Source organism: Budorcas taxicolor, chromosome 5 (genome assembly GCF_023091745.1).
Source record: "Budorcas taxicolor isolate Tak-1 chromosome 5, Takin1.1, whole genome shotgun sequence".
Classification (NCBI taxonomy): domain Eukaryota; kingdom Metazoa; phylum Chordata; class Mammalia; order Artiodactyla; family Bovidae; genus Budorcas; species Budorcas taxicolor.
In genome coordinates, this window is record NC_068914.1 from 138,988,335 (window position 1) to 139,014,857 (window position 26,523).

Consider the following 26,523-nt stretch of genomic DNA (forward strand, 5'->3'; position numbering starts at 1 on the left):
AAATAAGTAGTTTTTTCCTCCTAGATACTCACTTTAATCACAAATACACAAGCATACTGAAAAAACACTGCTGTAATTACATTAATGTTAGAGAAGATACAAAGAGTAAGTCTTATAAAGATAAAAGGGACAATTTGTCTATTTCTTTTTATTGTTTTAATGTTCTATTATAAGGTGCATATTTTTCTATAGTCTATAATCTATAATAGGTAGAGAAGCTCTATAATCAATGAGCTAATCCACTGAATTGTATTTTTATTTATCATAACTTGACTGATAAAATTCATCTAATATCACATACTACAGTAGTCTCCTGTTTCAATTTTCTTAAGAAATAAAATCTAATTATTTCAATAATTATTAACAGTAAATAAAAGATAGTCATGACAGCTGGAACAGTTTCCATCAGGCTCTTCGGTGTTCTACATTCATTAACAAATTTCATCTACAATAATTTGTGGCTGAGATCAGCATTAGCCATATTTTATAGGTAAGAAATCAAATCCAAGGTTTAGATAACTTACTCAAGCCTTACATATTAGGTAAGTTACAGCTGCCAGACTGACTGACTCTAGATCTTATTATTTCTATGTCACTAGGTTCATGCTTTTCTGCCATCAATTCTGAGAAAACTTATGTAATCAAGAGACATTACATGCCTATACCTGCATTTATACATATTACCAAAGTTCTGAAACTGCTAAAAAACATCTTGTGTCAAATAGGTTTTAATACTAAGAATCTATTTTATTAAAAAGTTATTTAATCATGTGTCCTTCCCCCAAATGACCACTCCCATCATATGAACACTAAGAAAATTTCAAGAAGGCAAAGATATTGGCTTTGTAGGGTATTTTTTTTATACTAAAACAAATAATAAGACCATATTTAAAAGGCAATAAGAATATATTTGAAAGGCTAGAATAGGGCACTTGGACAACTGCAGAGAATGCCAGTACAGAAGACCTGGCTGTTCACTCCACACACATCTCTCCAAAGGAATTTGGGAACTACCTTAAGGTTTGGTTGGCTACCAAAAATGTGGCCCTTAGAGAGTTTACATAAATTATTATTAATTTTCTTATGTACCTTAAACACCTTAAACAATGAACTATGTCATATTGGCTTATCAAGGTTGATCTGCACAAACACCAAGACTGATGGTGCACACCTGGTTTCACTGTTGGGAGTCCTGCATTTTGACTGCCATAGCTGGTTACATAGAAAGCAGCAGCTGTCCAATCAGCTCAGGCTGTGATACTCAGTCAGGCTTACCTGGCAAAGACTTTTGTCACTTGTTACTTAAGGTAAAAACCAGAAAGAAAGCCCCTCCTGTGCAGTGCTGGTTAGGGAAGAACATGGAAGCCTCAGCCTGACTGCACTTGATCCCACTTGATGCTTATTTTTTTTCCCTGCTGGTTTGGTTCTCTATTTTTTGCTGTGATAAATCATAAGCATGAATATAACCTGTCACAGGTTTTATGAGTCTTTCTAGCAAATCAGCAAAATTGAAGTGGATCTCAGGTCCCTCCAAACAGTAATATAAAACTACAGATACAGCAGAAAATGATTTCTACACTGTTTTACAACATATGATGGTAGTTTCAATAAATAATGTTTTACCACATAAAATATATTAGTAATGTACTACATGAAATGAGATCTATGAATAAAATATATAATAACAATTATATGGAATATGCTAATAAATACTTATTTGGAAGACATTAGAGAAATCTTCATTCAAGGACTACAAAAAGAGAATATTTTATATATCTTTAATTATTTTCTCATTAGCTATGTCTGAACAACAATCATTTCCATACATGCCATCTAGATTCCTTCTAACTTATGATAGTCTTAGAAGTGCTCAGAAGTACAACTAAGTAAGACTTGGCATAGAAAAAAGAAGTTATCTGAGTGGTTAGAAAGCTAAGAGTGTAAAGAATCATAGGCTACCTATTTCACACCAGATTCTATTTGCTACCAAGTAACATACAGGGTAAAAAGCTAACAGCAATTTCTTAACATATGTTTTAAAAAAACTGTACTGTTACATTATCAAAGTATTTTTGCACAACAAAACTTTTATCTATAACCCAAAAAGCCAATAAAGCATCGATTTATAACTAGCAGCCCATATATATTTCCATAATAATTTCTTATTATATAATAAAACTTGCATATTATAGTTACTATTTAAATCCATAACTGGAACTCATTCAAACCTGTGATCAGACATGACTTTAACAGATTACCTGCCTAGTCAACGCTACTTGTGTTTTTCATACAATGGTAGTGAATTACTATTCCTGTTAAGCCAAATAAAATGTTCATTGAGAGACTTTCCTGGTGGTCCAGTGGCTAAGACTCCATGCTCCCAATGCAGGGGGCCTAGGTTCAATGCCTGGTCAGGGAAGTTAAGATCCCACATGCCACAACTAAGACCTGGTACAGCCAAATAAATTCATTAAATAAACAAGAAGAATTTTTTAAAAAATATTCTTTGAGAACTTAGAATTTCGTTGTACAGTCTCTTTGCTAATCTGATGCAGACACTTCAGGTGTCTTTTGGATCTACTGGAACAAGTTGCTTCATCAAAATAAAAGTTATATAATACAATGTAAACTAAAATAGTTAGGATTCGAAAACTTGTGAAGTGGTAATACATGTTTTAGAATTTCTAGAACATAATAAGTAGCTGAGTGTGACTAAATTTTATATTATTTTGTTATTTTTTTAATTAAAAAGAATATTTTTAAGTAAAGAATTTTAAAAGTATGGTAAACTTTTATATCAATTTTAATTTCACTGAAATGTTTACAATATTACATATACTTTATTTTAGCAATCTAATATAACTTAAAAATTTTTTATTTTGTACTGTAGTATAGCCAACTAACAATGTTATGCCAGTTTCAGGTGGACAGCAAAGGGATTTAGCCATATATATACATGTACCATTCTCCCCCAATTCCTCTTCCATCCAGGCTGTCATATAACATTGAAGTATAACTTTTTACAATGATGAAAATATTCCATATCTTTGTTTTCCAATATGGTAGTTACTATCTATATATGGCTTTTGAGCCTTGAAATGGGCCTACGTGATAGACGAAGTGAATTTTTTATTTAAGGCTAAACTAAATCCATTTTCATTTAAATAGCCTACATGTGATTAGTGGTTACCACATTAGACAGCACAATTCTAGAAGAATCACCATTTATAACAAGATGAAAACACAGCCATTAATAGTGTACATCTTCCTCTCCTAAAACATGACCTAGTATGTCCAAACAAACAAGAAAAAAATTGCTGAAAGAAATGAGGATGTTTGAAATTTCTTTGTTTAGCTTTGGTTTTACTTTATAAAGTAAAGCTAGACTTCCTATGTTACATAAAAGTCACTGAATATATCGATGTTTGCTATACTACATGCCTCCCAAAAAATTACTCCATATACTTTTAATTAAAAACATAGCTATAAGACATCCTTAGAAACAATCAAAACTTTGACCTTTAATATCATAAAAAAAGCCTGCTAAAATCTGTAAGAAATAAAATATTTCTAATAGCTTTAGTTTGAGCTATACAGCATGGTATGTATCTATCTTTAGTCAAAAATCCATCATTTTAATAAAGATGAATAGTCAAAATTAAAGCTCACTATGCCCTTGTTTTAAAATTCACATCATTTATTCATGCCTGACTTATTCGATTTTTTCTCTCACTAGGAAAATATATGAGTTTCTAGATATGATTAAGAGGAAGGGAAGAAATTAGACCATCAAACATGCAACGACTTCCCTATGAATCTATTATACCTAAAGCAATGTAGAAGAATAATCATGATGAACTTTATTAATACAGGAAAAATGGAGTTACTCCACTCCTGAGTGACTTAAATTTAACATGAAAAAGTACCAAGACTGGCAAAATGCTAATAAGCCAGAAAAACCAAAATTTTCTTTCCATAAAACTTATTTCTGATCAGCTCTGAACAAACTAAAATGGGATCTTTGTGTGTGCTGGCAATGGCAGGACAGAGGATGGGGAGGCGTGGGGAGAGGGATAAACCAGTGAGACCTTCTTAAAAAGATGGGCCAGGAAGAAATTACATGTGAAGACTAAAACTTCACTCTGTATGAAAGAAAATAACTAGACTGTCAGTTATATATCATCCAATATCACTAAAAGAATTACTAATCAAAAAAATTCAATTCTTGTCAAACAACACAGAGAAGCTATTTGAAAAATTCTGGACAGTTGTAAACAAACTTGGAATAATTTTCATTTTATCAAAGAATATCAAAAGAAATCCATTCTTTCATTTTGAAACAGTAGCAAACATCTTACCTGTGATGTGCTATCGGCTGCTTTCTTATTAACAGAAGCATCTACTGTTTTGTTTGTCTGGTTTTCTAAGGAGTCAAAAAAAAAAACAAAACTCAGAGCTATTTTTAAAGGAACCTACAAAATGTGAAAGGATAGGTTTCTTTATATACAACAATTCACGTTAATTTTCTCCAATAGTTTTTTGTCTGTTAACATGTTACATACGTAAATTACTCTCTCTCAGAGACCATTGCTACAAATCTTTCAGAAGGACAAATTGATACTAGAAATCCAAACACTTCATATATCCATTAAAGAGAAATTTTAACTCTAACCAAAGGAATATTGCAGGGAAGCAATTTAAGATGTGTATAACCTAAATGCCAGAACACAGAAAGTTAAATAAAATATAATCCTTCCATACTACACACCTCTGGAGAAAAAACTTAGTAACATGGCAAAAATGTAATAAATTCACTAGAAAAATAAAGTGATCCTGATGAAACATACATGAATAATCTCAATAGCTCAATCACAGATGATTTTCCTTTATTCATTTTTCAATAAACTTGTATTGAGTTTGTACACACACACAAACATACATATGAATTTTGCACGTATAGAACTACAACTATATAGTTGTATAAAAGATAGCTGAATGAAAAAACAGCACAGAAAAGAAACAAAATATGTTTTTCTGCCTCAGTTTCTAAAGAAAAGGTATTAAGTTTTGTCAAATGTCTTGAGCATCTACTGAGGTGATTAATCAGTTTTTTCTCTTTGGTAATGTGGTCAATTACATTAATAGGAGTTTTCTAATGCTGAAACATCCTATCCACACTTTCTGTCAAAAAAAACTCTAGTCAAAATATGACACTCCTTTCATTTGTAAATCTTCATAACATACATACAAAGTAAATCATTTAACAATATATTTAAAAAGACAAAACCAGAAATGGTAGATACAATTATTTCTATCTATACATTAAAAAAAAAATGAGGATAAATATCTACCTGTTAACAAGAGGGTTTTACAGGCTAGGTAAGAAAAAGGGGCCCTTCCAATTTCTGCCTACCCTATCTGAATTATCTTAGTTCTTTGCATAGCAAGAAAATATACATATATACACATACACATATTCATGTGTGTGTATATATAATCTAAGGAATCTCCCAGGTATATTTAAGATGTATGTAACTTTAAGGCTGTGGTTTTTCCAGTGGTCATGTATGGATGTGAGAGTTGGACTGTGAAGAAAGCTGAGCACTGAAGAATTGATGCTTTTGAACTGTGGTGTTGGAGAAGACTCTTGAGAATCACTTGGACTGCAAGGAGATCCAACCAGTCCATTCTAAAGGAGATCAGTCCTGGGTGTTCTTTGGAAGGAATGATGCTAAAGCTGAAACTCTAGTACTTTGGCCACCTCATGTGAAGAGTTGACTCAATGGAAAAGACTCTGATGCTGGGAGGGATTGGGGGCAGAAGGAGAAGGGGACAACAGAGGATGAGATGGCTGGATGGCATCACGGACTCGATGGACGTGAGTCTGAGTGAACTCCGGGAGTTGGTGATGGACAGGGAGGCCTGGCGTGCTGCAATTCATGAGGTCGCAAAGAGTCGGACACAACTGAGCAACTGCACTGCACTGAACTGATGTAACTTAAAAATACATATACATATCTTTAATATCTTAAAATTACTTCATTTACAATGAATCAGCTTCATTTCTGGACTGCAAAGTTTTTTAAATACTACTTAATAAAACAAATTTTTAAAAAATAGTACTTCTTAAAAATACTTAATAAAAAAAAATTAATTCCAGGTTACTGACATGCGAGTATTAACACACACTCAAGACATTAGCAAAACATAAGCAGTTTACTATCAATTTTTAAAAATATGTATACAGTGTCATTCATTTGGATTTAAAACACATTCTCAAGTGAAAATAAAAGGTAAGTCAAGAACCAAAGCAGGTGAGGGAGTTTCATTTTTATTTTCTGTTGATTGGTTGGGTGGCTGGTTTAATTCTAAGTCATGTCTGACTCTTGCAACCCATGGGCTGTAGCCCACCAGACTCCTCTGTACATGGAATTTTCTGTGGACTTATCCTCATACAATTATTCTCAAGATTCAGGAAAGATTTAAACTGATTAATGAAATGTTTTATTTCTAAACACACACACACACACACACACACACACACAAATACTAATAAATATGAGAGTTTTCTTATCCAGCATGATTCTCTCTTTGACTTAATTGTCTCAGGACACAAAGTTAATTATTCATAAAGCTGTAATAATATTCTTTATCCTAGATTTTTCATTAACTTCTCCTACCCTTTTATTAGATTGTTGTCTTGATTCTCAATGTAACATTTTATAGTTTCACTGTATCTTTTGTTTTCTTTTACTACTTCAGATGAATTTTGAAAGTAAAAAGTTACAAATCAATCTATCAAGCAATAAAATTGGCAGGATATAAAGTCAAAAATTGTACACCAAACTCTTTCTATCATATAAGAAACATCTCTGTCTCTTTATTCTTAAAAGACACTGTCACTTTTAACCAACACTGAAATTTTACCAGCATCAAAAAACAGATGTGCATATGTGCACAGAACATTATGAGCATCATAAAGCAGATATGCATTATTTGCATGTGCATTTTACAGGAGTGCATTAGTAGTGTACGTTGGTAGGTGCTGGATAACTGAATGAAAATAAGTGGAATGTAAAAACAAAAATTTTAGGTCATTTTTACAACCCTATCTTTCATCTAGAGCATTCCCAAGTGCCTCTAACTCCATTTTCACCCCTCCTGTAGCCAGTGTTCGTGGATGTCACACTCCTTCCTCTCTGTAAAAATCCTTTAAAACTCTACTTCCCACCATCTTGCCATTCACTCCATTCTCGTACCTTCCCAGAACGCCCATATCCTCTCACAGAAACCTGCATAATTTACATTCATCACATTTATAATTATTTAACATTAAGTTCCCTATCTGACTATGAGTTTAGTTAGAATAGGGACTATTTTGTGCATATATGTGTGTCTGCATGATTTGAGAACAAAACAGGCGTTCAATGTTTTATGAATGAATGCATGCATGCTAAGTCACTTCAGTTGTGTCCAACTCTGTATGACTCGATGGACAGCAGCCCACCAGGCTCCTCTGTCCACAGGACTCTCCAGGCAAGAATACTGGAGTGGGTAGCCATTTCCTTCTCCAATGAACGAATGAGATAAGCTATAATTTGGTCTCTAAATTTCCAAGTAATCCTTAGAACTTTTATTTTATACTTTATTAAAAATATTGACTTACTCTATGGAGATAAAGGTATATAAATATATATAAATGCATACTGTCTAGTTATACATTATGTAGACAGCATATTAAAAAGCAGAGATATTACTCTGCCAACAAAGGTCTGTCTAGTCAACGCTATGGTTTTTCCAGTGGTCATGTATGGATGTAAGAGTTAGACTACAAAGAAAGCTGAGCGCCAAAGAATTGACGCTTTTGAACTGTGGTGTGGAGAAGACTCTTGAGAGTCCCTTGGACTGCAAGGAGATCCAATCAGTCCATGCTAAAGGAGATCAGTCCTGGGTGTCCACTGGAAGGACTGATGTTGAAGCTGAAACTCCAATACTTTGGCCAACTGATGCGAAGAGCTGACTCATTTGAAAAGACCCTGATGCTGGGAAAGATTGAGGGCAGAAGGAGAAGGGGACAACAGAGGATGAGATGGTTGGATGGCATCATCAACTCAATGGACATGGATTTGGGTGGACTCCGGGAGTTGGTGATGGACAGGGAGGCCTGGCGTGCTGCAATTCATGGAGTCGCAAAGAGTCGGACACAACTGAGTGACTGAACTGAACCGAATTGAAATAGAACTTACATAAGCATAGTTTTCAAAATGTTTTAATTAAATAACTAATTAATTTAACACTTTATGGATTTATTAAATTTTAGTTTCAACCTTCATATTCAGCCAAATTTTGCTATTTGACCTCAGCTTAGGTTTTTGCAAGTCTCAATAGCTAAATGCCTACTTTTATACCATTTATGGAATCCTTAAAATTATACATAATCAGAGAATATATCATCTCATAGGACCTCCTTCTAATTAACATGGTAAACAAAGCCAAGCTTATAATTAATATTTTTGGTTAATATCTAATAATTTCAAATATATGTAAGCATTCCAAATAGAACTCAAAATGAAGATCTCCATAATATAATTTATGTGTTAAAGTATATGTGTTAAATATATGTTAAAATATAAAGTTTTACATATAAATGCAATATCACAAAACTAGTAATAATTACTAAAATTATTAATTTTATATACAAAAATAATTAATGATAGTCAAGAAATTAAACAGAAACAGACTGACATTACAACTAATAAAGCACATTAAGCTAGATAATTTTGGGAAAAACACACCCTTTGGGTCAACAAATGTTCATACAATGTTAACAGGATAATGAAATTGAATTATAATTCTGATGTGTGTGTATATGCTTAGTCAGGTCCAATTATTTGCAACCCTACGGACTGCAGCCACCAGGCTTCTCTGTCTGTGTGATTCTCCTAGGAAGAATACTGGAATGGGTTGCCATTTCCTCCTCTAGGGGATTTTTCTGACCCTGGGATCAAACCTCCATCTCCTGTGTTACCTGCATTGACAGGTGGATACTTTACCAATGAGCTCATAATTCTGATACTGTACAAGTATTTAGGGAACTTGCAATCATAACATTAGACAGAGTAATCTCTCAAGTTATTTACTTCTTTTCAGGCTATGGTCTTTCAGGGAAAGTTGTATATTTAAGAATTTACCTTATCTTGTAACCATGATTTAAAAACAATGTCAACTAAGCTCAAAATTTCATAAAAAAGAAAAACTCCAAAATCACAGAAAACAATGTCCATGATAATCATCTTCCACCTAACATGGTAAAAAATAGTAATGATTAGAAGAAATGTAATGCCCCCCCAAAATCTTGCTCATTCACTGAACTCAATTTAAAGTAAGCATCTAAGGAATGTTGTGACAGCAGAGAATGCTAATAAATATCATTACTGTACCATGGAAATATTTAATTTTAAATACTAATAATAACTGTATTTGAAATTTCAGATTTAATCTTATATCCCAGATGTTAATTGTATGAGGGTGATATTCAGCTTCATTCCAGTACGAATTTTCATCTACCACTCATTTATTCTCAGTAACTCTATGAAACTCTATTTTATGAGAATGTATACTCAGAAGACAAGTGTACTCTACTGAAGACCACATAAGAAATTAAAAAAACAAGCCCTGTATATCTCACCTATAAAAAGTAATTTTGCACTTTATAATTTTTTTTTTATATTTCAAGATCAACTATATCAACAGGACAGCTACTACAACAATTTCACTATATACATGATGCCCAGGTACTCTATCCTGTCTTTCCAAAAGTAGTGGGGATAAATATAAAATCAGAAATGAAGAATAAGCAAGTTCAAGAATGTATATATAATCTATGCTTTCTAAGAACAAGGAAGACAGAGATCTACAGATTTTAAATCAGGAACAATCAAGTCCTCCTTTTTGCAATATTTCAAAGTATATATAAATATACAAACATAATCATGTAAAATATGCCATATGGGAAAATATATAAGGGAAAACAAGAAGCAAGGAAATGTTCTGCAGTAAATTAAAGAGGGAAAGACCTAGTATAAAACCATTCAAATTTGGAAGATAGGCATGAAGAACACACAAAGGATTTTCCCAAATGGGGTAATGGGCAGGGGCTTCCCTAGTGTCTCAGATGGTAAAGAATCTGCCTTCAATGCAGGAGACTGAAGTTTGATCCCTGGGTTGGGAAGATCCCCTGGAGAAGGGAATGGCAACCCACTCCACTATTCTTTTTTTTTTAATTCATTTATTTTTAAATTGAAGGATAATTGCTTTACAGAATTTTGTTGGTTTCTGCCAAACATGAACAAAAAATATGGAACACTTCACGAATTTGCGTGTCATCCTTGTGCAGGGTCATATTAATCTTCTCTGTATCATTCTAATTTTAGTATATCTGCTGCCCAAGTGAGTACCACTCGAGTATTCTTACTTGGAGAATTCCATGGACAGAAGAACCTAGCAGGCTACAGTCCACGGGGTCACACAGAGTTGGACATGACTGAGCGACTAACACTTTCACTAGAGATGTGTGGTTGTTATTTTCCTTTTATTAGCACTTAGATATTATGTCACTTAGATACTTTACAACATACTGTTTTCTGTATATTCAGAATATCTGCAAAATGTATTATAAAAGTAATTCACAATGCTTGCTACAAAGCCAAAATTAAAAATTTGCCCAGGTTAGGAAAACTAGTAAAAGATGAATTACAAATGGTAACTTCTCACTCAAACTCTCAGATCCCACTTTAACAACATCATTCCTCTTGGGTAACTAAAATAGTATCTGTGAAATTCTATTCACTCTGTCTTCTAATAATGTTAGTCAACTACATACACACACAAATTCAATTATCTACAGACTATTAACAAGTTTGCATTTCTATTATTAAATCCACATGTTGACTTACCAATTCTTGTGGTGGTAGTGCTGCTCTGTTCTGCAGGAGATGAAGTACTAAAAGCAGAAATTGGAATTTTCATCTGTATAGGACCTCGATTATTTGATGGACTATAGAGTCCTGATGGGCCTACTGTAGGTAAAGAAGTCCTGGTGGCTTGTACAATAGAGTGTGCTGTTGGAACAGCCTGTACAGCAAGCGTTGTTCCTAATGGTGCAGCACTGGCAGGAGAATTCCTTTGAATACTAGGACTGGGCACAGAAGGAACGTTGTTTGGTTTCGGGTTTGGCAAAGATGGCAAAGACACTGGATTTTTGGTAAGACCACTCACTGTAGGTGGGCTTTGTACAGAAATGAATTCAACGTTGCCTGATGGTTGATTGGTCACTAAAGTCCCTGGATGGCTCTGGAGGAGCTGAGGCTGGGAGGATACAGCAACAGGTACATGTAAAATCACTGGTAAAGACTGTAAAGAGATTGTAGGTTGGGGATTTCCACTAGGCACCTGAGTAGAAGCAACTACTGTAGCTGTGTTGGGTGCAGGAAGAACTGATGTGGCTGTCAGAGAACCTGAAGTCACTGGAGGCTGCAATTTAGGTTGACTACTGACAACCGTTGGAGGAGTGACAAGATTGGTTGAAGATACTATAAAAAAAAAAGAGAAGTTTCAGTTTAAATAGCCATCTTTATCAGCTAAAATAATACAAATTTGATATACTGCAATATACACAGTAGTCTCTCATATCTTTTAATTTGATTTAAATCCTTGAATTCTTAGATTATTTGCAGAATCATTTCTGCATCTACATTTGGTACATTATGAAAATAGCACATTTTATCATTAAGATGGAGGACTGCTATCTCTGTATGAAGAGTCTCTGAAAATGAGCAACTTACTTCAGAGTAACTAGCGGGAAATACAACTGAAAAGCAGTGAAAACTAGGCAAAATTGTAAAGACAATTTTGAAAGTACATTAAAAATGCCTTAGAACACTGGCAATATATAAACTCAAATAGAATATCTAGAAAGATTATCATAAATTCATAATAGGTAAACTTAGTGATGGTATTTTACAATATGGATAAAGTGAAGCCTGTACCTGTGGATCCAATTTTACTGAATTCCCTGGGAGGAACTAGTGAGGAGAGGCTACTACCTCTATTAACGTTCTATTGACATTATGTGATACGGAAAATAACATAGGGAAGATAGGAGAAGAATTAAGGAGCTGACAACAAAGAGCAGAGTAAATCAGAATGTTGGTCACTGGAGTTTTACAGTTTTTTTAGTTCAGCCATTTGTGTGTCTTCTCATTTGAGCAGGTTTAATAAAAATCAATGACCAAGTCTCCTTCTCACTGATTTGTAAAGTCTTTCCAAAATCACAGGCACACATAAAGCATTACTGCTGCATACCAAATAAGGCTGACTGGCTCAAGGAAAAGTGCTCGGACAACTGGCTGAGCTATAAGCTGAGCTCACAGCCTATTTGATGGAATACCACTTTTACTTGAAAGACTGAGTTATAAACATACTATGGTTATTCACTTGGGTATCTGGCAAATTTTTTCTTGAAAATAAACCAAATAAGGCAGAGACTTCAAAGAAAACAATGAACAGTATAGATTGGCAACAGTAAAATCTGAGTTAAAAAAAAAAAAAAAAAAAACTCAGAACTTGGGAAAATACATCTACCTGCCACCCTGAGAGCATGGTTACCTTCCCAAATCTTTAAAGGCTCTTCTGAGAATAACTGATAACAAAGTAAATAAATGCAATTAAAAAAAAATTTATTAATGAAATGTACCCGTGTTTGGAAGACTTAGAAAACTTGGTGAATATTTTCCAAGTGATCAATGAATGATATTAGTAAAAGACCCATCTAAGTACAAGACAGATAAAAGAATTTAGTGAAAAATTTACAAACACTTATTGGTGTGATTTCTGATTTCACTTTGCAACTAACCTTTAAGAAACCACTACTTGCTGTGACAAAGAATAATACCCACATTCTCTCTAGGCTTTTTCCAACTACACATTTGTATGAGGCTGAATTTTCTTCACATATTTCAACTAAAACAACAAACTGCAATAGATTGAATGCAGACACAGATATGAGAATCCAGGTGTGTTTGGCAATCTTAATGTTTTAAATGAAGTATAAAAGAGACATAAAAATTTAATATAATAATACTCTTTTTGCTAATATTTTTAATTTTGGAAAAGAGTTACTTTTCACCAAGACTTGCTACTTATGGTATGTAATTCTGTTGTTTAATTGCTAAATCATGCCCAACTCTTCTGTGACCAAATGGACTGTAGCCCACCAGGCTCCTCTGTCCATGAGATTTCCCAGGCAAGAATACTGGACTGTATATAATGGTACAAAATATAGGTTTGCAATTATTTTTAATTGAATTAATAAACATTTAAAAATTATATGTTTTAATTTCTACCATAGTAAATATCAATTAATATACCCACATCAGCAAAACTCTGTAGATTCCTAATAATTTTTAAGATTATACAGGGATGTCAACACTCGAAAGTTTGAGAATCACTACAGCAGAAATCTGAATTTCTGTATTTGTATGCACATCTGTGATCCTACTTTTTAAACAAAATTTTGCTCTTAGCAGTCAATTTTACATAACTGTATTCAGTTTCTTAGTCCATTTCAAGCTCAAAAGTGTGTAAGAAAAGAGAACAAAAGCCTTCAATTCCTAACAAAATGTATTTGAGTGTTAAGAATATTACCTGTATTCACAGGGGTTTGAAAAGATGGTGGTGCACTCTCACTTATATTTCTTTTGGACTCCAACATCTGTCTCACTGTGTTTGTATTTCTATGAAATAGATACACACACATATAGTCACTGGACATGCCATTCTAGGGGATATCTACTTATGCATACAGAAAGCAGTGGTGCATAGGGAGAAAGGGTAGCTAGACTTGGATATTAATTTAAAGCACTAAACTGGGAGTGAATGCAGTGAAGCAAAGCTGGTACAAAAACACTGGAATGCTGGGGTGTAGGGCATTAGGGAAGAGTCTTCCTTTTATATTCTATGTCCTCAGTACTTTAACCTGAAAACCAAATATGGATCCGAACATCTGCACACATTAGTTTTTGTCAACTCTGACCAAAGAATTTCTCAAATACTTAAGGTAATACTATTTAGCACAAGTGGTTAAAGAAATCTGCAATGACAAAAGAAAGCCTTATAAAAAAACGAGCAAAATCAATATCCATAGGAGAACAATTAGAGCAAAGCAAAAAGAAGCAAATAGACTTAACACAGTATACCAAACACTTTTTCTCTACAAAAATATATAGTATCACATTCTAAGATCTTTCTGCACAATAAAGAAAATCAGAACCTTGTTCTCTTAATGAAAAACTTGATAAACAGCCTGTTTACAATTCTTACCTGTAGGGCACACTGTTATTGCTGATGACATCAACTACAGACTTTCCTGGTGATACAGGTGGGTTTGGTGGGTTCTGAGGAGAAAAATAACCAAGGTAAAATAAAGCCCAATTCACACGGAATCTTTCAGTCCTCTAAGTGCTTTGTTAATATGTTATCTGTTATTTCTATGCTGCTGCTAAGTCGCTTAAGTCATGTCCGACTCTGTGTGACCCCAGAGACGGCAGCCCACCAAGCTCCCCTGTCCCTGGGATTCTCCAGGCAAGAACACTGGAGTGATTTGCCATTTCCTTCTCCAATGCATCAAAGTGAAAAGTGAAAGTGAAGTTGCTCAGTCGTGTCTGACTCTTAGCAACCCCATGGACTGCAGCCCACCAGGCCCTCCATCCATGGGATTTTCCAGGCAAGAGTATTGGAGTGGGCTGCCAGTGCCTTCTCTCAGCTTATTATCTAAGAATGGTTATAAATACTGTTACCTCATAAGACCCCTTTAGAAATGGCAGAATTGACTGCTTTACTGTGGAAATAGGGCATATGATGACCAAAATGTGTAAATTAATCATCACTATTCTGTGAAACAAGACTTAGAAACCTATGTTTCTTGCCACTTACTTACAAATCTGTTGCAAAATTTAAGTCTTTTTGTAGGTGTAAAATAAAAGGATTAGGGAATTAATGGTATTAGTTCAGGAGTCTGTGAACTTTATAAAGGGCCAGATAGTAAATATCTTAGGCTTTGCAGCTACTCAGCTCTGCCACTGTAGCACAGAAATTAGCCATAGATGATATGTAAGTGAATAAGCATGGTTGTGTTTGAATAAAATTTTATGTATGGACACTGAAACATGAATTTCAAGTTATTTCTATAGTACAGGAGAAAATCTTATTAAGAAAAAAAACATTAAACCTTGGCATTGGTACATGTTAAAGTGCTTACACAAATCAGCCTATTGTCACAACTACTTATCATACGAAAAGTGAATAATTCCCAGACCTCAGTTTTTTATGAGTAAATAAAGAATGTAAAAATAGTTTATATGCTAAAAGTGTTCAGTAAGCATTAACAATCTGAATCTAAAGAATAACTAGATATTCATTCAATAAACGTCTAGTGAATGCCTAGTAAATACCTAGCAGAGGAAGCACCAGATTACAAGCAGAAATGCAAGAAACAAGGAAAATATTTGTTTATCCTCAGAAGTAAATGATTACCAATTAAGTGGTATCCTAGGTCAAATATCAAAATTCTTTTTATAATTTTTGTTTAAAAAAAAACTACTTGTCACTATGTGACTTATAATTTCATAAAAAGATGCTCCAATTCTAAACTTCAGTACAAACTAAGCCTTTTTCCATCCTCCAAAACAGGGACTACAGAAATAGAGTTGTAACATTTATATACTAATTACCATTATTTGGGCCTCCATTATAACGCCACTATCATCATCGGTTTCTTAAACTGAGAAAAATAAGTCCACTCCAGTCTTAATTAAATATAATAAATAATACATATTAAACAAAAGGTGATAAACAGAATCACATCAAGCAGATGCCACTAATCACTCTTCTCAACAACAAATATATTTTGCTACATTTTTAGGATAAAAGAACGATTTTATCTGTGTAGAGGAGGAAAAAAGATAAGATAAACTGCTCTGACACAGAAACTTTTGAAATATCTAGAAAAGCAAATGAAAGTAACATTGTAGCATCATTGGGAAAAGTTTTAAAAAAATTTTAGGGGAAAGATCTGCATCTTCTAATAAGTCTTTGAGTAATCAGTACACTCAAAACACTTAAAATGAAGGTAAAGATTTCAGAGGGAAAAAATATAAAAGGAGGAGTATAAGCATAATAAATAAGTATCAGTAAGTCAAGTATGGCTTAGTGTCACTGGATGGCGGACCTTAAACACTACAGTGTGGTAACATCAGCAAGATGGCAGAACTGAAAATCCTATAGATTCCTTTCCTTACGAAAACAATGACTTAATAACTTAAGGATTAAATTTCACTTGTAAGAAGTCAAGAAACCTGCTGAGAGATTAGAGCACCCTAAATGAGAAAGTGAAAGTGGAGAGTGAGAAAGCTGGCTTAAAGCTCACCATTCAGAAAACGAAGATCATGGCATCCGGTCCCATCACTTCATGGTAAATAGATGGGAAACAGCGGAAACGGTGTCAGACTTTATTTTGGGGGGCTCCAAAATCAATGCAGATGGTGATTGCAGCCATGAAATTAAAAGACACTTACTCTCAAGGCTATGGTTTTTCCAGTGCTCATGTATGGATGCAAGAGTTGGACTGTGAAGAAGGCTGAGCACCAAAGAATTGATGCTTTTGAACTGCGGTGTTGGAGAAGACTCTTGAAAGTCCCTTGGACTGCAAGAAGATCCAACCAATCCATTCTGAAGGAGATCAGCCCTGGGATTTCTTTGGAAGGAATGATGCTGAAGCTGAAACTCTAGTACTTTGGCCACCTCATGCAAAGAGTTGACTCATTGGAAAAGACTCTGATGCTGGGAGGAGTTGGGGGCAGGAGGAGAAGGGGACGACAGAGGATGAGATGGCTGGAGGGCATCACTGACTTGAAAGACGTGAGTCTGAGTGAACTCCGGGAGTTGGTGATGGACAGGGAGGCCTGGCGTGCTGCGATTCATAGGGTCACAAAGAGTCGGACACGACTGAGCAACTGAACTGAACTGAACTGAACTGAGAGTAAGCCCCAAAGAGATCAATAGAAGAAGGTAGGAAAGTCTGTTGCACTTAACCACCATATCCCACCTCCTTCCTTACACAGTGTGGTAAAATAGAAAAGAGAAAGGAAAAAAAATCCCAACAAGTGTCCTCTTCTTCTTCAGGAAAGAAACACTGGAATTTGCATGCAACACTCTGACTTTCGGGGGACAATGATCAAGGTACTGGCTTCAGTCTCACCCAACTTGGAAGCAGCACACATTGGGTGTCTTGAGGGGTAGATGAGAAGAAAGGCAAACCTCTCGGGCTGGTACTAAACCAGGAAACTGGCAGTAATACACAGAGACAGCAGGGGTAACTCCAATATAATGGTTTGCGAAAGCAGCAGCAATTTGAAAGGCAGATACCAGGTCGGGGATGGGAAGTTCCCAAATAGAACCAGACAAAACTCTACAGATTGGAGATACACACACAAACTCCAAGAAAATGCCATCTCTGAAAAAAGGTTTGAAAGGAGATCAGAGGTATCTAACTGGACCAACTAGTAAAGGTCTTCATCTGTACAAAGATATTCCAAAAAGATGGGAAGTGTACTTTTTCAAATGCCTAATTTCAACAAAAGAGAAACATACCAAAAAAAAACCCAAAACAAAACAGAGAAATATGGACCAATCTATGAAATTAATCTCCAGAAACTAACCTTAAAGAAACAGATCTAGGAACTATCCAACAAAGAATTCAAAATGACTATCATTAAGATGCTCAATGAGACAGAAAAGAACACAGAAAGAAAACTAAATGAAATTAGAAAACAAAGCAAGAAGAAAATGAAACTTCAGAAGAGAACCAACAGAAATTCTGGAGCTGAACATTTTAACAACTGAATTTAAACATTTACTAGAAGGGATAAAAACCAGACTGTATCAAGCAGAAGAAAGAATCAGCAAACCTGAAGATAAATCATTTGAAATTATTGAGTTAAGACAATCAAACAGAAAAAGTGAATGAAAAAAAGGTAAAGACAGACTAAGAGATTTATTAGACACCATCAAATGGGCCAATATACAAATATGAGAGAACATGAATAGAAAGAAAGAAAATAGGCAGAAAACCTACTTAAGTAAAGGCCAAAATCTTCCCAAACTTAAGAAAGAAAGCTGACAAATTCAAGAAGGTGAAAGACTTCCAACTCAAAGAGACCCACACTAAGAAACATTATAGTCAAGCTGTGAAAAGTCACAAAGATTGTAAAAGTAGCAAGAGAAAAGGGACACATCACATTTAAGGCTGCTCCCTTAAGATTATCAGTGCTTTTTTTCTCAGAAGAAACCTAACAGGCCACAAGGGAGTGGAATGATATATTCAAGTGCTAAAAGAAAAATACTGCCAAGCAAGAATATCATAACCAGCAACACTATCATTGCAAAAATGAAGGCAAAATTAAGATTTTCACAGTATATACAAAGCCGAGTGCATTTCACAGCACTAAATCCACCATACAAGAAATGTTAACTGGAGTCCTTCAAGCAGAAATCAAAGGACACTAGCCAGCAACCTGAAAGCAAAGGAAAATATAAAGCTCTCTGGTAAAGGTAAATGCAAAAATAAATACAGAATACTGCATTACTAGAAAGTGGGAACAGAAATCCCATCTAATTCTAATACAGAATTTAAGTATAAAATATAATTGTAAATCTATGGTAACATACACACAATACGAAAAGATATAATGTATGATATCAACAAAGTGGTGGGAGGGAAAAAGTGACCTGAATTTATTTCCAGTTTAAAACAGTTGTAAACTTAGAGACGTGCAAATCAAAACTATAATGAGATATCATCTCACACCCGTCAGAATGGCCATCATTAAAAAATCTATAGTATTATTAAAATATCCATCCTACCCAAACTAGTCAAAAGTTTCAATGCAATCTCAATCAAAATTCGTCATTTTTTTCAGAAACAGGAAAAGGCATCCTAAAATTCAAATGAAAGCTCAAGAAACTCTGAATTACCAAAACAATCTTAGAAAAGAAGTTGAAAGCTTGTACTTCTAATTTTTAAAACATGTTACAAAGCTATAGTAATCCAAACAGTATGCTGCTAGAATGCAGACAGACACATAGAAATATGAAACAGAATACTGACCCCAGAAATAAACTCTTAATGCATACACTCAAACGATGTTCTGCTGTTGTTAAGTCGCTTCAGTCATGTCCGACTCTGTGTGACCCCATAGACGGCAGCCCACCAGGCTCCCCTGTCCCTGGGATTCTCCAGGCAAGAACACTGGAGTGGGTTGCCATTTTCTTCTCCAATGCATGAAAGTGAAAAATGAAAGTGAAGTTGCTCAGTCGTGTCCAACTCATAGCGACCCCATGGACTGCAGCCCACCAGGCTCCTCTGCCCATGGGATTTTCCAGGCAAGAGTACTGGAATGGGCTCCCATTGCCTTCTACAAGGGTGTAAAGGCTACACAATGGGGAAAGAACAGTCTTTTGACAATCTGTGTGAAAACTGGATATCCAAATGCAAAAGAATGAAGTCAGACCATTAAATCATATATAAGATTTAATCCAAATGGATTAAAGACCTAAAACATAAAACCTAAAACTATGAAATTCTTAAGAGAAAACACCAGGAAAGCTTCATGATAGTGCATTTGGCAATGATTTCTTGGATCAAAGAAAAGGTAACAAAAGCATTAACAAGACAAAGAAGATTACATCAAACTTAAAATCTTCTGCACATGAAAGGAAACAATCAACAGAGTGAAAAGGACACCTACAGAGAAACGCAAATCAAAACCACAATGAGATAAGGCCTCACATCCATTAGGGTGGACACTATCACAAAAGAGGGAAATAAAAACTGTACCCAAAAATATACAGAAATTGGAACCCTTGTGCCATGCTGATGGGAATGTAAATGATGTGATTGCTCAGTTCCTCAGTGTTACTTGTTCAGTCGCGCACAACTCTTTGCAAGCCATGGACTGCAGCCCACCAGGCTCCTCTGTCCATGGGATTTTCTGGCAGGAATACTGGAGTGGTTTGCTATTTCCTTCTCCAGGGGATCTTTCAGACCCAGGGATCGAACTGGGGTCTCCAGCACTGAAGGCAGACTCTTTACTGACTGAGCTACCTGGGAAGCCCTAAATGTGACTTTAGCAGTGACGTGACTGCAAAAGAAAACTATATGGAGGCTCCTCAAAAAATAACAGAATTACCAAATGACCCAGCAATTTCACTTCTGGGTAGAAATATCCAAAACTTTGACCTCAAAGAGGTATCTGCACACCAATGTCATTGCAGCATTATTTGTAAGAGCCAGAAGTTGAAACCAGCCCAAATATCCATCAATAAATAAATGGATAAAGAAAATGTGGTATATACATACAATGAAGTGTTAGCCTTAAAAAAGGAAATCCTGTCATATGCAACAACCCAGATGAACCTTGAGAACATAATGCTTTGTGAAATAAGATAAACAAAGCAAATACTGTGTGACTGCACTTATGAGATATCTACAGAAGTCAAAACCATGGAAACAAAGTAGAATGATCATTTCCAGGGGCTAAAGGGGAGGCGAAATGGTAGTTGTTCTATGGAGGTCTTAGTTTTGCAAGATAAAAAATTCCTAGAGATATGTTACACAACAATGTGAATACAGTTAACACTACTGAATTGTAGAATTTAAAATGGTAAATTTTATGTGAAGTTTTTATCACAATTAAAATAAAAAGAATTATTTTAAATAAAAAATTGAAATGGAGGATTTAGATTAAATCTAAAATTTGAGAATCAATTATATGTCACTGATTTCCATAAAGGAGAGAAATATCTTGATATTTCTTTTATAGTAAAAAAAAGATAGAAAGGATGAAAGTTAAAGATATCAGTCATAAAGCCCTAAAATAGATTAAACATGAATATGGTCTTAATAGCAAACTGCTTATGAGGATTTTATTTTCTTTCAGAAAGTAATAGAAAATGTTTTAAGACAAATCTGAACAGTGGGATTTGCTATTAACTGATTAATATCAGAGGACCAAGGAGCAAATCTAAACAGAAGAAAAGAATCTGAAGTGGTATTGCTTGTTTAGTTATTTTGGTAAGGGGGATAAAGTTCTCAATATTCTTTTGTGTCTTGTTTTTAAAGCCTAGAAAGACAGATGTAAAATTATAGTGGAAACCATAATTAAAGGAAATTTAAACATGGAAGAACAAAATCTTTTGACATTTCTCTAGAAATATCTCTCACAAGAAGAAAACAGTAATAAGAATGAGTTAGAAAGATGTCCAAGTTTTGAAAACTAAAACTGGCCTTACAAACTAAAAGAAGTAACACAATTTAAAAGACTGAACACTACCTTAACATTTTCTTCAAGTGCCACACATACTAATTGTTCAAATTAATCTATTCCAATCTTTAGGAATTACACAGTCTTTGTCCTTCTTTCCATACTTACTGTAGCTCTTCAAGACAAACTTTTCAGGGATCGTAATATTTTCATCTGTATATCTTAAGGTCTCTGCCTATCTCCTTTAACTAAACAAGTAAGACCTGGAAAACAGTTCTGATAATAAATGTGATATGCACAAACACTGGAAAAGTACAAGGTGGGCAACACTACTTAGTTCAGACACAGGATGAAAAGAAAAAAATGGAAAATCATATTGTAAAAAAACAATGGGAAAATTTCAAACCCCTATGTTTAGTTCAGGCATAGCAAATAAAGGTTTATACCAATTTTCTAATAGAAAAAATAGTTTTTATAGTGTGACCAAAAAAAAAAAAAACCACCTTTTTTTAAAGCTAAGAAACTCGAGTTTAAAATCAGAAAAGTAATTACATCAGTGAAGACCATAATAAAAAAATCTTTGTTGCTGCTGCTGCTAAGTCGCTTCAGTCGTGTCCAACTCTGTGCGACCCCATAGAAGGCAGCCCACCAGGCAAGAATACTGGAGTGGGTTGCCATTTCTTTCTCCAATGCATGAAAGTAAAAAGCGAAAGTGAAGTTGCTCAGTCGTGTCCGACTCTTAGCGACCCCATGGGCTGGGGCCAAATTAAGGATTTGATGATTAGCCTTTGTAAATAACTGTCAGTTGTTCAAGAAAAGATAAATCAGAGCTTAAAAAATTAAGTTCAAAGAATATAAAGATGCAGAACAGATTTGTAGCTGCCAGAATACAGGAGGTAAGGGTAGGGTAAAGGCAAGGTTGAAACTGTAAAAGAGAGGCAGGAGGGCGTCCCTGTGTGTCAAGGGACTGTATCTTGAACTGTGGTGGCAGGTTACATAAATCTATACATGAGATCAAATTGCAGAGAAACACACAGATATACAGAATTAATTTATGTAAAAACTGAAGCAAACTGATAAAGTCTACAAAACTATCTGATAGAACTGTACTGATTTCTTGGTTTTGATAATGTACTATGGGTATAGATTTCACCAATGAGTGAGGCTGAGTGAAGGGTTCATAGAAGTCTGTGTGTTATTGTTGCAATTTCTTATGTATCTATCATTTCAAAATGAGTTGTTTTAAAAAGTCAAGTAAAGAAGATATGAAAATGATTCAAGACAGAAATATCTATAGGAATAATGACTACTACTGAAAAAAACTACTATAGGAAATTACTATGTACCAGGCAATAAAGTTATCAAGACACAAAGAAATATAACTTGCTCAAATGAAAAAAAGAAGAAAAGAAATTCAACTAAAAACAATACTGCAATGTACAATGCTATACTAAAAATCCATATTACAGAATAACTAAGGAAACAACAGAAAGCAAAGTGTAATTACAGACCACAGTTTGTGCTATGCTACAACACCTGGACTAAACTACAAGGAGGAAGAAAGGAAGAGGAGAACTGGGCTACTTGAGGCTGTGTAATACTGAACTATTTTGTAGGACATAATAGACTAAATTACCACAGTGGCAAATACAGGCATACCTTGCTTTATGCACCTCACAGATACTGCATTTTTAAAAAACTGAAGGTTTACAGCAACATGCGTCAAGCTTGGTACTATTTTTCCAATAGCATTTCCTCACTTCGAGTCTCTGTGTTACATTTTGGTAATTCTGGTAATATTTCAAACTTCTTCATTATTATTATACTGCTATTTGTTGTTATTTTAGTCACTAAGTTGTGTCTGACTCTCTCTGATTCCATGGTCTGTAGCTTACCAGGCTCCTCCCGTCTATGTGATATCCCGGGCAAGAATACTGCAGTGGATTGCCATTTCCTTCTTGACCTAGGGATCAAACCCACATCTTCTGCACTGGCAGGTAGATTCTTTACCATGTAGCCACTAGGGAGACCCTGTTAAAGTCTATAGTGATCTGTGACCAATGATCTCTGATGTTACTGCAATTATTTTATGTTTTGCATTTTTTAATTAAGGTATGTATATTAAAACATATCTAAATGATTTTTCAGACATAATACCACTGCTCACTTAATAGACTATAGAATTAACATAACATTTATGTATTTTTTTCTTTAATGATTTTTTTTTTTTTTACAAACTTGTGGCTTGCTTTATCACAATAATTGCTTCACTACAGTGGTCTGGAACTGAACCCACAGTTATCTCCAAGGTATGCCTGAGAGAAACATGGTGAGGCAGATCCCCAAAGCTTAATTTTAAAGATGGATATTTCAAGAATTTCAAGAATGCCTTACATATACATATTACATGTACTGATGTTCATATGAAAACAGTGAGGATTAGAAAAGGTTAATGACTAGTTCTAGAGCAGAAGTTCGAGAAACAACATGCAGGAAGTACATAATATGAAAGAAAATTTCAGACTTGTTTCCTTCTAGGTCAGCACCTCCTAAGATTACCACTTAAAGCTAAATATCAACTATGCAAGAATAGAAATTCTTACTTCTTGTCTTTTCTTAAGATCTTCTTTGGCTGCTCCAAAGCGTTTGGTTAACCTGGCTATCTTGGCCTAAAAAAAGCAAAAACGAGACAGAAATCAAATGGCATTATAGTATCAAAAAGGAACCTGTGCATACATAATAAGAAATCTATGGGTAATAGGATCCTCAGAAGACAGTCAACAGCAAGAAAATAAGACAAGTTGTTGTATAATCCCTGACTTCAAAACTCAAAGTAAACACTCTTGGTTTTAGAGGATTGGCTTTTTCCCTCCTTGCTCACAAACCAGCATATTTCTGAACATATGTGCTTGCATTTCTTATTATTTAACATAGTTGGGACCACACTTAATTTTCTCACTGAGAATTATATATTAATAGTAAACAAATCTATAAATCACAGAAGATCCCTAACCAATAGTACATATGAGTCTGGAATTCTCTAGGCCAGAGCACTGGAGTGGGTAGACTTTCCCTTCTCCAGGGGATCTTTCCAACCCAGAAATCAAATCCAGATCTTCTGCATTGCAGGTGGATTCTTGACCAGCTGAGCCACAAGGGAAGCTACATCTACAGTACTCAAATACTTCTTTTCAAAAATTAACCTACTGGCAGATAAATAGCAGCAAGATCTTTTTTGACCCATCTCCTGGAGTAATGAAAAATAAATAAATAAACAAATGGGACTAATTAAACTTAAAAGATTTTGCACAGCAAAGGAAACCATAAATAAGATGAAAAAACATGGATGGGAAAAAATATTCTCAAATGAAGCAACTGACGAAGGATTAATCTCCAAAATATAAAAACAGCTTATCCAGCTCAATATCAAAACAAAAAAAATACCAATCAGAAAATGGGCAGAAGACCTAAATAGACATTTCTCAAAAAAAGACATACAGATGGACAAAAAACACATGAAAAGATGTTCAACATCACCAATTATTAGAGAAACACAAATCAAAACTACAATGAGATATTAGCTCACATTGCTCAGAACAGTCATCAAAAAAAAATCTACAGACAACAAACACTGGAGAAGGTGTGGAGAAAAGGAAATCCCTCACACTCTTCATGTGAATGTAAATTGATACAGCCACTGCAGAGAACGGTATCTATGTGTATGTAAGTCGCTCAGTCATGTCCAACTCTTTGTGACCACATGGACTATACAGTCCATGGAATTCTCCAGACCAGAATACTTGAGTGTGTAGCCTTTCCCTTCTCCAGGGGATCTTCCTAAACTAATCCAGGGATCGAAACCAGGTCTTCCTAATTGCAGGCAGATTCTTTACCAGCGGAGCCACAAGGGAAGCCTGGAGAACAGCATGGAAGTTCCTTAAAAAACCTAAAAATAGAACTACCATATGACCCAGCAATCCCACTACTGGGCATATACTCAGAGAAAGCCATAATTCAAAAAGACACAGTCACCCCAATGTTCAATGCAGCACTATTTACAACAGTCAGGACATGGAAGCAACCTAAAGGTCCACTGAGGGAGAAGTGGATAAAGAAGATCTGGTACATGTATACAACAGAGTATTACTCAGCCATAAAAATGAATGATATAATGCCAATTGAAGCAACATGGATGGACCTAGAGATTTTCATACTGAGTAAAGTCAGACGGAGGAGGAGAAATATTGTATGACATCTTTTACAAGCAGAATCCGAAAAGAAATAATACAAATCAACATTTACAAAACAGAAACTGAATTACAGACTTAGAGAAAGAACTTATGATTGCCAGTGGGAAGGGATATGGGAAAGGCTTAGTCAGGGAGTTTGGGACAGACATGTACATATTGCTATTATTTAAAATGGATAACCAACAAGGTCCTACTGGATAGCACAAGGAACTCTGCTCAGTGTTATGTGACAGCCTGGATGGGAGAAGCGTTTGGGAGAGAATAATAGATGTATATATATACCTGAGTCCCTCTGCTGTCCACCTGAAACTATCACAACATTATTAATCAGTTATACTCCAACATAAAATAAAAAGTATTAAAAAAAAAAAAAAGAAATGTCCAAGATGGAAAAGGTTGGGAAAGAAGACACATGGCAGAAGGGGGCTTTAAAAGCTCTCACCCATCTCAGGAAATTGAGAAGACTATCTGAATGTTCAGGACAGAATGCTAGCTCACAAGTGGCCTGAAAAGACCCTAAGCTGTCACCTCAGACTAGCCTTCAGAATCTATGCAAGCAGGAAGAGAAGAATAAGGCAAGTGTGATAAAACAGGTTGTAAATGGTCTAGCCTAAGTGTTGAACGAGTACCCCAATGTTAATCTGCAAAGATTTGGGAGAGTAATCTTTTTACTTTTTTAGGCTCCAGGCATTTAAGTGAAAGTTGCTCAGTCATGTCTGACTCTGCTACCCCATGGACTGTAGCCTGCCAGCCTCCTCTGTCCATGGAATTCTCCAGGCCAGAATACTGGAGTGAGCTGTTCCCTTCTTCAGGGGATCTTCCCAACCCAGGGATTAAACCCAGGTCTCCTGCATTGCAGGTGGATTCCTTACTATCTGAGCATTTAAGTTAACTGT

At 35.0% G+C, this 26,523-nt stretch overlaps 1 protein-coding gene and 1 non-coding gene across 2 annotated transcripts in view; both read right to left on the reverse strand.

The window, feature by feature from the left end:
* ATF7IP (activating transcription factor 7 interacting protein) overlaps positions 1-26,523 on the reverse strand; it is a 57,858-nt gene that overhangs the window by 14,092 nt on the left and 17,243 nt on the right. The window contains exons 5-9 of the mRNA XM_052640354.1: positions 23,981-24,046; positions 14,380-14,453; positions 13,705-13,793; positions 10,956-11,591; positions 4,359-4,423 (exon numbers count right to left, since the gene is read on the reverse strand). Of these exons, the coding sequence (XP_052496314.1) occupies positions 4,359-4,423; positions 10,956-11,591; positions 13,705-13,793; positions 14,380-14,453; positions 23,981-24,046 (930 nt within the window). The remainder of the gene's footprint in view (positions 1-4,358; positions 4,424-10,955; positions 11,592-13,704; positions 13,794-14,379; positions 14,454-23,980; positions 24,047-26,523) is intronic.
* On the reverse strand, positions 10,352-10,457 carry LOC128049095 (U6 spliceosomal RNA). Its single transcript, XR_008199466.1, has one exon. It is a non-coding gene; the product is annotated as a U6 spliceosomal RNA (small nuclear RNA).